The 17,809-nt window shown below is 41.9% G+C and overlaps 1 protein-coding gene across 1 annotated transcript; it reads left to right on the top strand.

Annotated features, from left to right (window-relative positions):
* The first annotated feature begins 1,693 nt into the window (after nt 1-1,693).
* LOC132132833 (C3a anaphylatoxin chemotactic receptor-like) lies at nt 1,694-2,728 on the top strand. Its single transcript, XM_059545362.1, has one exon. The coding sequence runs from the start codon at nt 1,694-1,696 to the stop codon at nt 2,648-2,650; it is 957 nt and encodes a 318-aa protein (XP_059401345.1). The 3' UTR covers nt 2,651-2,728.
* Nucleotides 2,729-17,809: the final 15,081 nt, after the last annotated feature.

Below are 17,809 nucleotides of genomic sequence, written 5' to 3'. Positions count from 1 at the left end.
CAAAATCTAAGAAACGCTGAAGTGCGACGCGAGAGTCCGGAATAGGCCAGTCCGTGACCGCGCAGACCTAAGCGGGTCCATACTAATCCCCTGAGCGGGGATAACGGAACCGAGGAAAGTGACGGACTGGGCGTGAAAGGTGCATTTCTCGGCCTTGACGAACAACTTGTTCTCCAAAAGTCATTGAAGGACCTGACGAACGTGCAACACATGAACTTGGAGAGAAGGCGAAAAAATTAGGATATCGTCGAGATAAACGAAAACAAAAACATTAAGCATGTCACGGAGAACATCGTTGACTAGAGCCTGAAAAACTGCGGGGGCGTTAACGAGGCCAAAGGGTAAAACCGGGTATTCAAAGTGACCGAGCGGGGTATTAAAGGTGGTCTTCCACTCGTCTCCCTCCTTAATGCAAACAAGATGATAGGCATTGCGGAGGTCTAGTTTTGTGAAGAACTGCGCCCCCTGCAGGATCTCACAGGCTGATGACATAAGTGGCAAGGGATAACGGTTCTTAACAGTTATGTCATTTAAACCTCTGTAATCAATGCAGGGGCGTAAAGAGCCATCCTTCTTCTTCACAAAAAAGAACCCCGCACCAGCAGGAAAGGAAGAGGAGACAATGGTACCTGCGTCCAATGATTCGGAGAGATACTTCTCTAGAGCCACGCGCTCGGGGACTGAGAGGGAGTAAAGTCTACCCCGGGGAGGGGTAGTGCCCGGGAGAAGCTCGATGCTGCAATCATAGGGTTGGTGCGGAGGGAGAGGAGCGGCCCGGGAACGACTGAAAACTGCTCGCAAATCGAAGTACTCCTCTGGAACTCCTGACAAATCACCCGGCTCCTCCTGAAAAACAGAAACAGAAGACACAGGAGGGACAGCAGACATCATACACTTAACATGACAAGAAAGATTCCATGAAAGAATGGAGCCCATAGGCCAGTTAATTTGGGGATTATGCTCAACGAGCCAAGGATGGCCCAAAACAATGGGGGTATTTGGGGAGTGAAAAACCAAAAAAGAAATAGTCTCACGGTGATTGCCGGAAACGGTGAGGCTCAAGGGGGCAGTAGCACGGCGAACCCTGGCGAGAACTCGACCATCCAAGGCAAAGACAGTGGAGGGATCTTGAAGATCGATGAGAGGAATACGTTGCTCAAGAGCCCATGCTTCGTCCACGAAATTCCCCTCAGAACCGGAGTCTAAGAGGGCTTGACAGGAGGTGGAGGAATTGGACCAGCGCAGGTGTACTGGAAAGGTGGTGCATGGGCGTGACGGAGGGTCCAGAGAGGATGCGCTCACCAGTAACCCTCTCTCTACTGGTGAGCTTTGGCTTTTAACTGACAGCCGGTGACAAAGTGCTTGTCAGAGCCACAGTAAAGGCAGAGCCGATTGATGATGCGGCACTGGCACTCGGCAGCCGAGATGCGGATCCCACCAAGCTGCATGGGTTCTGGGACTGCCATCGAAGCGGAGGGAGAACTGGTCCCAGGAGGTAGAAGGAGTGTGGGCTCCGTGTTGCGAGCGCGTCCTCGCAGATCGAAACGCTTCTCAATGCGCAGCGCCAAATCGATGAGGGGATCGAGGCGTGAAGGAGTCTCGCGGGCCAGAACCTCATCCTTGATCTCAGCATTCAGACCCTCGATGAAACGCGCCACGAGTGCGGGATTATTATGACATTTTGGAATATCCGATGAGAGTGATTTCTCTAGTCTTCTTCTACCTGACCTTGATCCTTGGTGTTCCTGGAAATGCCTTTGTCGTGTATGTTGCTGGATTGAAGATGAAGAGGACTGTTAATACAGTAGGGTTTCTGAATCTAGCAATTGCTGACCTCTTGTGCTGCCTTCTCACTCTTTACTATGTGATCGAGAGCAAATTTGATGATTACTGGCCGTACGGATCCACAACGTGCAAGATTTTCCACTTCGTTCTGCACATCACCATGTTTGCCAGTGTTTTCACCTTGAACTTGATTAGTCTGGATCGGTTTACTCTGGTGATCACACCGGTTTGGGCTCAGAATCATCGCAGCTTGTTCATGGCACGACTGTCCTGTGCAGGGGCCTGGATTCTGGCTTTAATTATCAGTCTCCCTTTTATGATGTCAAGAGAGATTTACACAGAAAAAAATGAAACATACTGTGTGCATTATCAAGCTGATTCTGTCCATTTGAAAATGTATAGAAGGTTAAGCATCATCAGATTTGTGTTTGGCTTTTTGGTTCCTCTCATATGCATCACAACATGCTACGGATTTATTGCACGCAAGTTAGGCAGGAGACATTTTCACTCTGGACGAGCATTTCGCATCATGCTGGCTGTAATTGTGGCCTTTTTTCTGTGCTGGCTGCCATATCACATAGTGGATTTGATAATAATATACGGAGATCAATCAAGTTCTTCAGTAGGTTATGCAGTGGATCCCCTGGCTGTCTCTTTGGCGTATTTCAACAGCTGTCTGAACCCTATTCTGTATGTTTTCATGGGGTGGAATTTTAAGAGCAATGTTAAACTTTCTCTAAGACGTGTTTTTGAAAGAGTTTTCTCTGAGGAGGGAACACAAATTACACCGAAACCACCCAGTCACAACAAACCCACTCACTGTAGTGAAGATATGAACTCATTCTGGTTTCTGATCGAATTGTAAAATAATTTCATTATTTCTTTTCAAAAGTCATCAAGTCAAACTCAGCAAGTCATCTAACTTGTAGTCATGATTCCTGTTTTTTTTTTTTCACTCTCTCTATTTTTTTTAACCATAATATTACTGTTTTGTGATAATCTTTTGCAAAAGTTTATCATCAGCATGATCAAATACTGTGCTTTATTATTATAATTTTTTTTGGTTGTAATCATTTTAGAAAAAGATTGTAATATTTCACTAATAGTGTCATGTGGTTTCTACACAGACATTATGAAGAAAATAAAAAATATGAATATGCACAAATTAAAGGTTGCATTTACGAGTATAACAAAAACATTTTATTTTACTTATATTACAGTGATTGTCATTTTATAATTGTGCTGTTATTTTTTCACTGTTTTTTTAACTGCACTGTGTTATGCAGTTATCATATGATAACTTAAAGCAAAGTGCATGTTTACAAAGTTTTTTTTATAAATAAAATAATAATAAAATGCAAAATAGAACAGTTTAAAATTATAATATTTGTAATGTTCATTAAATTAACTTCCTGAGTAATAATTTTTCAAAATCAGTGCTAACAGTTTTTCCACCCAGTAGTTACATTGTGCTAACAGAAGTTTTCTCTAGGACAAGTAGCTAAACTAAAGCATAATGTTTTCAATGCTAAACATTTTAAAAGCTAAATCTATTCAGTTACATCTTTAGACACACACACATTTGCTGACAATTACTAGAAAAACTGTCTCCTTTTAACTACTTCCTCTTTTTCATTACCGTAGGCTATTCAAGTAATATATGTTCGCTCAGCTTCTGTGGGGTGTCCTTGGGTTTAAGTGAATCAAATAATGTGATATTTAGCCCTTCGAATGTGAATTTTACCAGGGAACCCCGCCAAAGAGGTACATACTGTTAGACATTTCAAGGGTGTTGCCAGTAAGGTACTGTAATTAAGATTTACAGTAGCAAACTGTATTTGAGTTTACAGTCGCATACTGTACTTTTTACATTACTGTAAAAAGGTTACTTTTACTTTTTTTTTAACTTTTTTTATATTTACTTTTTAAATTAATGTAAAAAAATCCAGTTTATCAGTATACTACTGTAATTAATTTTAACATATATAATTAGATTTTATAATTTTTATATAGAATTAAATTTATTTTTACATTACATGGGTACTACTGGCATCCAATTAAAACAGACACAATAATTAAAAATATTACATTTACATTTATTCATTTAGCAGATGCTTTTATGCAGAACATTAATACTGTCATATAGGCTAACTTTATAATGAAAGTACTATTGTAAAAATTGATTTTCGTTGACGTTTAGTGTTAACTATGTTTTAATCAAAACATAAAAACATTATTTACCTCGTTTGTATCTGCAAGGCATTTGTTACACATTTTCCCTGTGTGTTAACATCAGTAATTATGGTAGGGGGCTCCCAGAGTTCAGTGTAATGGTCCTGGATGTGTGGCTGCCGACCCTGAGGTCTTCCAGTCAGAAAATCTAACAGCCAGTTGCACAGCGAAGTGTTGAGCCCCAGCTGGACCAGTTTGTTAATGAGCTGTTGAGGGATGAATGTGTTGAATGCTGAACTTAAGTCTATGAACAGCATTCTAACGTATGACTCTTTATTCTCTAGATGTGTGAGTGCTGAGTGGAGGGTAGTGGCGATGGCATCATCGGTCGTATGCTGTATGTTTTTGCAAGGTTAGCATCATCTGAGGTCCTCTGTGGGGTTTGCATCATCTCTTCTCAGGTGTTATGGATCCAGACTGGAGCTTGTGTAAATCATAGTTACATACAGTGGTAAAACAGAGAAACAAATAGAGATATAATTAGCCTAGCTGCTGTTTTAACCAAGTAAAATGAACTAGTTTAATTCAAGCTAAAGAATAAGAATAAGAATAATGCGCTTTTAATCAGATACAACTGCAGTCATATTTGCAGTTACAAATTATGAGGTGCATTATTTGAATGCTTGGCGAAGATATGTGTTTTTAATCTAGATTTAAACAGAGAGAGTGTGTCTGAACCCCGAACATTATCAGAAAGGGTATTCCAGAGTTTGGGAGCCAAATGTGAAAAATCTCTACCTCCACAAGACTACAAAAGATGTGCAGAAGTAATGGTCACACTGATCCAGAAATAGGTCACTTTTATAGTTTTATACTATATAAAGTTTTATAAGAAAAATTTTTCACATTAATTGCATTTAAATTTGCATTTATTATAATGCATTTGGCATGCAGACCTTAAAATCTGTCATCTGTCAATTATTTGGCAAGAAAAAATTAAAAAGAGAAACTTGTTTCTTAGTAATTCCTAGTCAATGTGAAGAGGAGGAACTTGTTGTTTCTTAATAATTGCCAGCAAATGTGTGTCTAAAGATAAGAACATACTGTAAAATAATGTTAACAATTTTTAAACTTTATTTAAATGACACATTTTAAATATTATTTTTAATAAAAAGTCATAAATTCTATAGCAATTCATAATTTGAAAATGACTATCAAGACCTAAATAAAATAAATACTCTTTCCATGGTCTGCCTATTCAGTGGACGTGTTACATCAGGGGTATCAGTGTCAGGGTTTTGTTCCAATCCTGCTCCAACACACAAACCATGTTGTTTTCAAATTAGTCTGAAGGATGTGATTAGCTGGATCAGATGTGTTTAATTAGGGTCAGGGCTTAACTCTGCAGAACTGAGTTTGACAGTGCTGTGTTGCATGAATGACCATTTTCTCCATATTTGCAGAGCATGTATAAAGGGACAGCACGAGCAACTCGCATTCAAGCCGAGCTAGTGACCCGGCCGTTCAGTGGAACAGCGATGTGGCAAGGGGACGTAACGTCTCCGTTCCCTCCTTCAGAGAATGAGGGTTACATACGTAACTGAGACGTTCCCTTTCAGTCGGTCACATTCTACGTTACATCAGAAAGAGACTGACGAATGGGGTCCCTTACAAAACGCCACATGGCTGTCTCCCAGTGACCCGTGTGAGTGATAGCACCCTGTCGTGAGGCCAGCACGAGTGAGGGCCTATATTACACAGAATACACTGGGTAGCATATTCCAGCTGGACGTATGCTAGCAGGCTACCTGAGCGTCTCCGAAGTGTTCCCAAATCAGCTGAACCGACTGGGGGTGGAGTCTCCATTCCCCGGGGCAAGACTGCTGCTGTGAGAGCTCGTCAGCTGCATGATTGAGCCTGCCCGGAATGTGAATGGCACAAAGCAACCTTAGATGCTTCTGACTCCACAAGAGGAGATGGTGAGCGAGTTGCGACATGTGGAGGGAGTGTAGACCACCCTGACGGTTGATGTACGCTATGGTCACAGGGTTGTCCGTACGGATCAGAACGTGCTTGTCCTTCTGCAGGGCCCTGCAGAGCAAGCCGTACTGCTAGCAACTCAAGGCAATTGACATGCCACTGAAGTCAGGGTCCCGTCCAGGAGCCTGACGCAGCATGCCCGTTGCACATGGCACCCCAGCCCATGATGGTCTCTCGGAGCGTGCCCTGTTGCCATGCCCATCTTGGGACACGGCCATGAAGCCAGTCCTGAAGCGGTCTCTTATGGAGTAACCCGAGTGGTATGACTGCCGCTGTGGATGCCTTATGCCCCAGGAGCCTCTGAAACAGTTTCAGTGGAACGCTCTTTTGCTCTCGACTTGTCTCAGGCAATTCAGCAGTGACTGCACGTGCTCATTCGTAAGCCACACGAACATGGTGACCGTGTCTATTTCCATACAGAGAAAAGAGATCCTCTACACAGGGGAGGGCTTGCTCTTTTCCCAGTTGACCTGAATACCCAGTCGGGCGAGGTGTCTGAGCACCAGATCCCTGTGCTCGCACAACCGTTCTTGAGAGTGAGCTAGAATCAGCCAGTCGTCGAGGTAGTTGAGGATACAAAGTCAAAGTCAAAGTCACCTTTATTTATATAGCGCTTTAAACAAAATACATTGAACAGCGGCAAGGAACCGAAACTCCATCGGTGACAGAATGGAGAAAAAAACCTTGGGAGAAACCAGGCTCAGTTGGGGGGCCAGTTCTCCTCTGACCAGACGAAACCAGTAGTTCAATTCCAGACTGCAGCAAAGTCAGATTGTGCAGAAGAATCATCTGTTTCCTGTGGTTGTCACGGCCAGCTCGATATCGACCGTAACATAAAATAGGAGCGCTTGCACAGATTGGTTGACTTGCAAGTTTCTTTATTCAAGTGCCAAAATGATACAATACAAAAGAACATAACATAATGTCTAGGGTTTAAATAAAGAGAAAAATAATAATAGTCCAAATGGTGAGGAATGATAAATAAGGAAAGAAGAGAAAGTTGGAGTAAATGACTTCTCCGGAGGCTGCCAATCCCCCAGGTGAAGTCCTGTCAATGGAATCAGTCTATTCATTTATCCTGTCCACAATCAGTGGAAATCGCTCAGCAGGGCTGTACAATCGACCACACCCTCCTGAAGTCATCACGCCACCAGCAGGCAAGAAAAGGAAGCACGGGGTCGTAACACCTCCCTCCTCAAAAAGATTCGGCAACGAATCTAAAAGAAAACAAAAAGAGAAAAATCAAGCTCCACCCAAAGGACCAAACAATGGAATGTTCTAATTGTCCAAGAAGCATCCTCTACTCCACTTTGTTCAACACCTCTGGGCCCTAGAGATGAAAAAACGAGAAGAGAGAAACATACCACAGACATCTCGATGTTACGCTCGGGAAAGGGTGTCAGCTATAACGTTATCTTTTCCTCTTACATGTTTAATTTCCAAATGGAAAGGTTGTAAAATGAGACTCCATCGCATAAGTCGTTGGTTACGATTTCTCATCTGATTTAAGAAAACCAAAGGGTTATGATCTGTATAAACGATGATTGGCGCAGCAATTGACCCCAAATACACTTCAAAATGTTGTACGGCCAACACCAAGGCGAGGGCTTCCTTCTCAATAGTTGAGTAGACCTGTTGATGCCGATTAAATTTCTTTGAAAAGTAACTAACAGGATGTTGAACCCCGTTCGAATCTTCTTGCAAGAGAACTGCGCCCGCACCGCAAGCACTAGCATCAATTGCAAGACTGAAAGACTTTTCAAAATTCGGGGCGGTCAAAACAGGAGCACGTGCCAGCAAAGCCTTACAATTTTCGAAAGCTTGCTGACATGTCTCAGACCACTGAAAATTTATTTTCGGACTCAATAAATCTGTTAACGGTGAAACTACCCTAGCGAAATTCTCGCAAAAACTCCTATAATATCCCACCATGCCGAGGAATCGGCGTAATTCACGCCGAGTGGTGGGGGTTGGAAAACTACAAACGGCTTCTACCTTAGTCCCGATAGGTTTCACACATCCGTTTCCCACTACCTTACCCAGATACGTAACAGTCGCCTTTCCGAATTCAGACTTAGCAAGGTTGATAGTGAGATTAGCCTCAGCTAAGCGGGAAAATAATTCTTTGATCTGGTTAAGATGCTCAGACCAAGAAGAGCTATACAGGACGACGTCATCAAGATACGCCTCACATCCGGACATTGCATACAGTAGACGGTTTACCAATCGTTGGAAAGTCGCGGGTGCATTACGAACCCCAAAAGGCATTACTGTGTACTGCAGGAAAGCATCAGGCGTAACGAAGGCGGATAACTCTTTGGCGCGAGTAGTCAATGGCACCTGCCAGTACCCCTTTAGAAGGTCAAACTTACTTACGTATCGGGCAGAACCAACATGGTCGACGCAATCGTCAACACGAGGTAAAGGGAAAGAATCTGGTTTTGTCACCGCATTAAGTTTTCGATAATCGGTGCAAAAGCGATATGAGCCATCGGATTTATTTACTAGAACGCAAGGAGAACTCCATGAACTAAAACTGGGTTCAGCCAGGGTATGAGCAAGCAAATAGTTCACTTCTTTCTTTAACAAATCTCGTTTCAGTGGATTAACTCTATAAGCGTTCTGTTTAACAGGACAGGAAGTTCCGACGTCGATGTCATGTTCAATGGCAGAAGTACGACCAGGGACATCAAGGAAAAGAGAAGGAAATGACATCACTAACTCAATGATGTCACTCCTCTCCTTCTCTGTCAAATATGAAAGATGAGAGGACAGGTTAGCAAGGATCTCAGAGTTGTTAAGTCGTCCGTCTACTTTTTCTCGAGAAAGAAGATTCCCATCCTCATCAGCATTCTCTGAAGAATCACCACTTGTACCGCAAGAAAGAGTTGGATTAAAAGAGTCACAAGTGGTTACCACACTAACAGAGACAGAAGGAACAGAAGCTACATAAGATTTCAACAAGTTACTGTGACAAACTTGTACTTTTCTCCTACGGTCAGGAGTATTCAACAGATAATTATTATCTGAAAGGCGTTTAGCGACACTGTAAGGTCCTGTAAACTTTGCTTGAAATGGGTTAGCAGGAAGAGGCAGCAAAGCTAATACCTGATCACCCACCTGAAAATCTCTCAACTTAGCTTTCCTGTCAAAAAGTTGCTGCATTTTTGTTTGAGACTTACTCAGTTTCCTTTTAGCAATAGCTCGTGCCTCATACAGTCTACACCGAAATCCACTCACATAGTCTAAAACGTTTTCAGAAGGCTTAGACGAACGCCACTCATCAGCTAAAACAGCAGTAGGTCCTCGTACTGTATGTCCAAACACTAGCTCATTCGGACTAAAACCAAGGCTCTCCTGGATTACCTCACGTATAGCTAGTAACATCCACGGCAGACCTTCTTCCCAATCCGCATCGAGTTCCACACAATATGACCTTAACAGAGATTTCAAGGTTTGATGGAACCTTTCAAGAGCTCCTTGACTCTGTGGATGATAAGCACTAGAAATATTGTGGCTTACTCTAAGCTGACGCAGGGCTTTGGAGAACTGTTTCGACATGAAATTTGAACCCTGATCAGATTGAATAACTTTGGGAATTCCAAAGGTCGACATGAAATTAGTGAGGGCCTTCAAGACAGACCTTGTAGTGATAGACCTCAATGGATACGCTGCAGGATAACGAGTAGTCTGGCACATAAGAGTGAGAAGATACTGATGACCAGTCTTAGACCGGGGCAAAGGACCAACACAGTCAATGATCAGATGTTCAAAAGGAGTGGAAACAGCAGGAATAGGCTGCAAGGGAGCAACCGGCACTTTCTGATTTGGCTTACTGGTAATCTGACATGTATGACAAGATCGTATATACTTAGCCACATCTCGTTTTACCTTAGGCCAATAAAAGGGTCGCATAACACGATCATATGTTTTCCGTACTCCTGTATGACCAGCAAGTCCTCGATGAGCCAAATTCAACACAGAGTCTCTTACTGTAAGAGGGATTACAATCTGAGTTCTAGGTTCCAGAGAAACATCTTTATGCATGACCTCCGTCCGACAAAGGAGACCATCGTCAAGGAAGTACGAAGAAGAGTGGTGATCAGAACACTTCTTAGACCCTGCTGCAGAAAATAAAGGTTTAAGAGTGTCATCACTCTGCTGGGCTCTTATTAAATCCTCTCGAGAGATCTGTAACAAGGAAATCAGAGAACAGCCACCAACATCAGAGAGATCAGCATTAGTTTTTTCAGGAGTGGACATAACCTCAGATGGATCAACAGATTTACTTCGCAGTACCATAAAATCTTTCTGGTCAGAAGACAGCGAAGCACAGGCCTTCAGGTCTTTCTGTTTAGAGCATTCAGACGCATCAGATTCTGGTTCACCTGTATTAACAGTATAAAAGAAAGTGTCATGAAGGGGAACCTCTACAACTTGATTTTCAGACAACGGTTTAGCCATCGATCGAGTAACTGCACAAGCTGGAAACAAATCAGGGAATTCTTTAGGATTTTCGACAGATTTTCTGGGTATAGATACTATTATGGGCGGAGCTGCCACACTACTCTCTCCCCAAACATTCCCCCCAGCTAAATCATTCCCCAGAATAAACGTAATCCCAGGAACTGGAAGTGCAGAACGGACACCAACTACAACATCACCAGATACAATGGCAGAGGAAAGATGGATTCGGTGCAAAGGCACTTCAACAAACCCCATCTCAAAACCTCGTACTAGTACATAGGTTCCAGTCGCAGTTTCAGGAGTTAAAGGCAAAATTCCTTCTAGAAGGAACGATTGGGCAGAAGACGCACGGGTACAGTTTCGTTCGACCCAGGCAATGACACGGTTCCTTCAGTGACAAAAGGGGTATAATCAGAGGAAGTTACACACCGATTGAAAACAGTTTTACCACCTGGAATAGGTAACGGGTGATCTCTCTCATCACGAGTATCATCAATGAATGGCAAAGCAGCAACTAAAGCAACAGGTTTCGACAGTCTTTCTTTCTTCTTAAGAACAACACAGTCAGATATTTTATGGCCAGGCTTCTTACAATAATAGCAAACTATGTCTCGTGAGAGTACAGGCTTACTAGAATGATCAGAAACTGTCGCCTTAACGTTCCTACTCATCACAGGAGACTTAGTCTTCGCTTGAGAGCAAAACTTAGACTTACTCATGTCATTCTTAAAACTGACCGAACTAAATGACCCCCGATGGGTTAACACAAATTCATCGGCCATGATAGCAGCTTCAGAAAGTTTATTCACTTTGTGTTCAGTGATATGTATAGCTACAGCGTGAGGAACACAATGTTTAAACTCCTCCAAGAGCACCAATTCTCTTAACTGTTCTTTAGTGGTAACTTTCATGGAAGTACACCAACGATCAAATAAATTCTCCTTTTCTCTTGCAAATTCAACATAAGTGCAATCATCAATTTTATTCAAATTCCTAAATTTTTGGCGATATGCCTCAGGCACGAGTTCATACGCATGTAACACAGCAGATTTTACAGTATCATACTCACCACTCTGTTCCAGTGTGAGAGCAGAATAGACTTCCTGTGCTTTACCTGTGAAAACACACTGTAATAACAAGGTCCAAAACCTTTTCGGCCATTTTAAAGACAAGGCAACTCGTTCGAAATGATAGAAATATTTTTCTATTTCCCTCTCAGAAAATGGCGGAACTAATCTTACATTTCTATGAACATCAAACACAGGTTCGTGTAATTCACTCGGCTGACGCCGTTCAACGAGAGGCACATCAGCTCGCAAAGCTTCTGCTTGTTTTACTGACCACTCCAACTCCAACTTCTTTAACTGAAATGCTCTTTCATCCCGTTCTCTCTCCAACTCAAGTTCCAGTCTTCGCACAGCTAACTGCTGTTCTCTCTCTTCCGCTCTCTCTTTCACAGCGCGTTCTCTTTCTACCGATCTCTCTTTCGCAGCACGATCCTCACGCTCAGCGCGGAGTTTCGCTGCCTCTAAATACAACTGTTTCTCTTGCAATGACATCTCTAGGAATTTTATCTCACTTTCACTGTCAACTTCACAAGGAGTAGACACAAACGATTCACTAGGAGCAGTAAACTTAGTGCTTACCTCTAAAACTCCTCTGTCAACAAGTGATCGCTTCAAAGTAGTCACAAGTGTTTCCTTCAGCCGCTTATCCTGAGTAGTGAGATCGATACTGAAGCGTTCGGCGATGTGCACCAGTTGCTCCTTTGTACAACTCTCAAGTAAGGTTTCTGAGGGACAAGCGAAGAAATCTTCGAGCACCGAAGACATTTTGTTAGTAAATACACTTAAGCTACAACAAAAAAACAACAACCAGATCACACGCGTGAGACGCTGTTTACCCGAAATACAACTCCCATAAGCCCCTGCTTCAAAGAGGAACTACGTCAGTGTATTACGTAACCTACTCATTCACAAAAATTCCGAAGACTAGCTACAAGTCGAAAACACATTGTAGGTACGAAAAGAAGAACGCACTATACACACACGAGCGCAATTACTTACCAATTTTTGTAGAATGGATTCACTTTTATAAACTGAGAAACTCCAGCTCCTATCTACGAAAACACTAACTAATTTCTACCTAGTCTTCAAAGGTGTACCGGGCTCGGGGCGGCATTAAACGCTGAACTCCGTAACGATCAGTTAAACTGAAAGTCCGAAAGCGTACCCCCTACAGAGAGTTAAATCTCCACCCAGGATAACCCTCAAAAACAAGAAAGACAAAATAATAAACAAAACAACAAACAGTGTTCCGTCGGAAGGATTGTATACACAACCCAGCTGGATACACTCTGACTAACCGGAGTTCTCATTCATAAAGGTAACCATTCACAAAAAAATAATCACATTACTCACCAAAGGATCGCGGACGAGACCCCAATTTATGTCACGGCCAGCTCGATATCGACCGTAACATAAAATAGGAGCGCTTGCACAGATTGGTTGACTTGCAAGTTTCTTTATTCAAGTGCCAAAATGATACAATACAAAAGAACATAACATAATGTCTAGGGTTTAAATAAAGAGAAAAATAATAATAGTCCAAATGGTGAGGAATGATAAATAAGGAAAGAAGAGAAAGTTGGAGTAAATGACTTCTCCGGAGGCTGCCAATCCCCCAGGTGAAGTCCTGCCAATGGAATCAGTCTATTCATTTATCCTGTCCACAATCAGTGGAAATCGCTCAGCAGGGCTGTACAATCGACCACACCCTCCTGAAGTCATCACGCCACCAGCAGGCAAGAAAAGGAAGCACGGGGTCGTAACAGTGGTCTTGTCCTGGTGCTCCTCTGAGACAAGGTCTTTACAGGGGATCTGTATCTGGGGCTCTAGCTGTCCTGGTCTCCACTGTCTTTCAGGGATGTAGAGGTCCTTTCTAGGTGCTGATCCACCATCTGGTCTGGATACGTGCTGGATCCGGGTGACTGCAGTGACCCTCTGATCTGGACACAGACTGGATCTGGTGGCTACGGTGACCTCGGAACAAGAGAGAAACAGACAAATATTAGCGTAGATGCCATTCTTCTAATGATGTAGCAAGTACATAGGGTGTTATGGGAAGTGTTTCCGGTTCTGGTTTACCTAATTAATGCAGCCTAAAAATCCTTTAACGGTTTTGGATAATAAAAGCATATTAGTATGTTATGTGTATGCCAGGTTAAAGAGATGGGTCTTTAATCTAGATTTAAACTGCAAGAGTGTGTCTGCCTCCCGAACAATGTTAGGTAGGTTATTCCAGAGTTTGGGCGCCAAATAGGAAAAGGATCTGCCGCCTGCAGTTGATTTTGATATTCTAGGTATTATCAAATTGCCTGAGTTTTGAGAACGTAGCGGACGTAGAGGATTATAAAGTAAAAGGAGCTCATTCAAATACTGAGGTGCTAAACCATTCAGGGCTTTGTAAGTAATAAGCAATATTTTAAAATCTATGCGATGCTTGATAGGGAGCCAGTGCAGTGTTGACAGGACCGGGCTAATATGGTCATACTTCCTGGTTCTAGTAAGAACTCTTGCTGCTGCATTTTGGACTAGCTGTAGTTTGTTTACTAAGCGTGCAGAACAACCACCCAATAAAGCATTACAATAATCTAACCTTGAGGTCATAAATGCATGGATTAACATTTCTGCATTTGACATTGAGAGCATAGGCCGTAATTTAGATATATTTTTGAGATGGAAAAATTCAGTTTTACAAATGCTAGAAACGTGGCTTTCTAAGGAAATATTGCGATCAAATAGCACACCTAGGTTCCTAACTGATGACGAAGAATTGACAGAGCAACCATCAAGTCTTAGACAGTGTTCTAGGTTATTACAAGCAGAGTTATTAGGTCCTATAATTAACACCTCTGTTTTTTCAGAATTTAGCAGTAAGAAATTACTCGTCATCTAGTTTTTTATATCGACTACGCAATCCATTAGTTTTTCAAATTGGTGTGTTTCACCGGGCTGCAAAGAAATATAGAGCTGAGTATCATCAGCATAACAGTGAAAGCTAACACCATGTTTCCTGATGATATCTCCCAAGGGTAACATATAAAGCGTGAAGAGTAGCGGCCCTAGTACTGAGCCTTGAGGTACTCCATACTGCACTTGTGATCGATAGGATACATCTTCATTCACTGCTACGAACTGATGGCGGTCATATAAGTACGATATAAACCATGCTAATGCACGTCCACTGATGCCAACAAAGTGTTCAAGTCTATGCAAAAGAATGTTGTGGTCAATTGTGTCAAACGCAGCACTAAGATCCAATAAAACTAATAGAGAGATACACCCACGATCAGATGATAAGAGCAGATCATTTGTAACTCTAAGGAGAGCAGTCTCAGTACTATGATACGGTCTAAATCCTGACTGGAAATCCTCACATATACCATTTTTCTCTAAGAAGGAATATAATTGTGAGGATACCACCTTTTCTAATATCTTGGACAGAAAAGGGAGATTCGAGATTGGTCTATAATTAACTAGTTCTTTGGGGTCAAGTTGTGGTTTTTTGATGAGAGGCTTAATAACAGCCAGTTTGAAGGTTTTGGGGACATATCCTAATGACAATGAGGAATTAATAATAGTCAGAAGAGGATCTATGACTTCTGGAAGCACCTCTTTTAGGAGCTTAGATGGTAAAGGGTCTAACAAACATGTTGTTGGTTTAGATGATTTAACAAGTTTATACAATTCTTCCTCTCCTATAGTAGAGAATGAGTGGAACTGTTCCTCAGGGGGTCTATAGTGCACTGTCTGATGTGATACTGTAGCTGACGGCTGAATGGTTGCAATTTTATCTCTAATAGTATCGATTTTAGAAGTAAAGTAATTCATAAAGTCATTACTGCTGTGGTGTTGGGAAATGTCAAAACTTGTTGAGGCTTTATTTTTCGTTAATTTAGCCACTGTATTGAATAAATACCTGGGGTTATGTTTGTTTTCTTCTAAAAGAGAAGAAAAGTAATCGGATCTAGCAGTTTTTAATGCTTTTCTGTAGGATATGTTACTTTCCCGCCAAGCAATACGAAATACCTCTAGTTTTGTTTTCCTCCAGCTGCGTTCCATTTTTCGGGCTGCTCTCTTTAGGGTGCGAGTATGCTCATTATACCATGGTGTCAAACTGTTTTCCTTAACCTTCCTTAAGCGTAAAGGAGCAACTTTAAAGTGCTAGAAAAGAGAGAGGCCATAGTTTCTGTTACATCATCAAGTTGTTCTGAGGTTTTGGATATGCTAAGGAATTTGGATACATCAGGAAGATAACTTAAAAAGCAGTCTTTTGTGTTAGAAGTGATGGTTCTTCCATACTTGTAACAAGAAGTAGAATTTACAATTTTGGCTATATGAATTTTGCAAAGAACTAAATAATGGTCTGAGATATCATCACTTGGCTGAATAATTTCAACACCATCAACATCAATTCCATGTGACAGTATTAAATCTAGAGTATGATTTCGACAATGAGTAGGTCCTGAAACGTGTTGTCTAACACCAATAGAGTTCAGAATGTCTATAAATGCTGATCCCAATGCATCGTTTTCATTATCAACATGGATATTAAAATCACCAACTATTAAAACTTTATCTGCAGCCAGAACTAACTCGGATGTAAAATCACCAAACTCTTTAATAAAGTCTGTATGGTGCCCTGGTGGCCTGTATACAGTAGCCAGTACAAACATAACAGGGGATTTATCATTAACATTTGTTTCTCTGGATAATGTTATATGAAGCACCATTACTTCAAATGAGTTATACTTGTAGCCTGCCCTCTGAGAAATCCTGAAAACGTTGTTATAAATTGAAGCAACACCTCCACCTTTGCCTTTTAGACGTGGCTCATGTTTATAACAGTAATCTTGGGGGGTGGACTCATTTAAAATAATGTAATCATCAGGTTTTAGCCAGGTTTCTGTCAAACAGAGCACATCTATATTATGATCAGTGATCATATTATTTACAAAAAGTGTTTTCGTAGAAAGGGATCTGATATTAAATAAGCCAAGCTTTATCATTTGTTTATCCATATTGCTTCTGTTTTTTATTTGTTGAACCTCAATTAAATTGTTAATCTTAACTTGGTTTGGACGTTTTTTGTATTTTCTAGTTCGGGGAACAGACACAGTCTCTATAGTGTGATATCTAGGTGAAAAAGTCTCTATGTGCTGAGAATTAACTGACCTCTGTGACGGGAGGCAGCTAGCAGACGGTCGGTTTAGCCAGTCTGTCTGCTTCCTGACCTGGGCCCCAGTTAGTCAAGTATAAACACTAAGACTATTTGCCATATTTCTAGAGAGAAGAGTGGCGCCACCCCAGGAGGGATGAAGCCCATCTCTTTTAAACAAGTCAGGTCTGCCCCAAAAGCTCGTCCAATTGTCTATGAAACCTATGTTATTCTGTGGTCACCACTTAGACATCCAGCCATTGAGTAATGACAATCTGCTATGCATCTCATTACCACGGTAAGCAGGGAGGGGACCAGAGCATATTACAGTGTCTGACATCGTGCTTGCAAGTTCACACACCTCTTTAATGTTATTTTTAGTGATCTCCGACTGGCGAAGTCGAACATCATTAGCGCCGGCATGAATAACAATCTTACTGTATTTATGTTTAGCATTAGCCAGCACTTTTAAATTTGCCAAGATGTCAGGCGCTCTGGCTCCCGGTAAACATTTGACTATGGTGGCTGGTGTCTCTATATTCACGTTCCGTACAATAGAATCACCAATAACTAGAGCACTTTCATCAGGTTTCTCAGTGGGTGCATCACTGAGTGGGGAGAACCTGTTTAATGTTTTGATCGGAACAGAAGAGCGGTGTTTTGACCCACGACTACGCTGCCTCACCGTCACCCAGTTGCCCTGCTCCAGGGGCTCTGTTTCCGGAAACGAACAATGTACAGGAATCCCTGAGCTAGACGCATCCAAAGCCGTATCTAGAGCCCTAACATTCTTACTGTCCTCAATTAAAGTTTGGATGCGTGTCTCTAATTCTGAAATCTTCTCTGTCAGCCTAACTATTTCCCTGCATTTATCACATGTGAATCCCTCATCAGCGACAGAGATAGATAAACTGTACATGTGGCAAGAGGTGCAAGTAACAATGACGGGAGAAGCCATTACTCACCGTGCTTGATGAAATATTCTTACTGCGGTTGTTTGATGAACTTGTGAAAAACTGGAGCGAGGGAGAGGAGAAAAGAAAACAGCGATAGGTTCGAATGAAAGTGCTAATGACAAGCTAACGAGTGCTAACGCTTTGCAGGTGTACTGCACTGACGGATATAA

Source organism: Carassius carassius, chromosome 49 (assembly GCF_963082965.1).
Source record: "Carassius carassius chromosome 49, fCarCar2.1, whole genome shotgun sequence".
In the NCBI taxonomy this organism is placed as follows: Eukaryota; Metazoa; Chordata; class Actinopteri; order Cypriniformes; family Cyprinidae; genus Carassius; species Carassius carassius.
The sequence above is the reverse complement of the archived record's forward strand: the minus strand, read 5'-3'. Positions and strand labels throughout refer to the sequence as shown.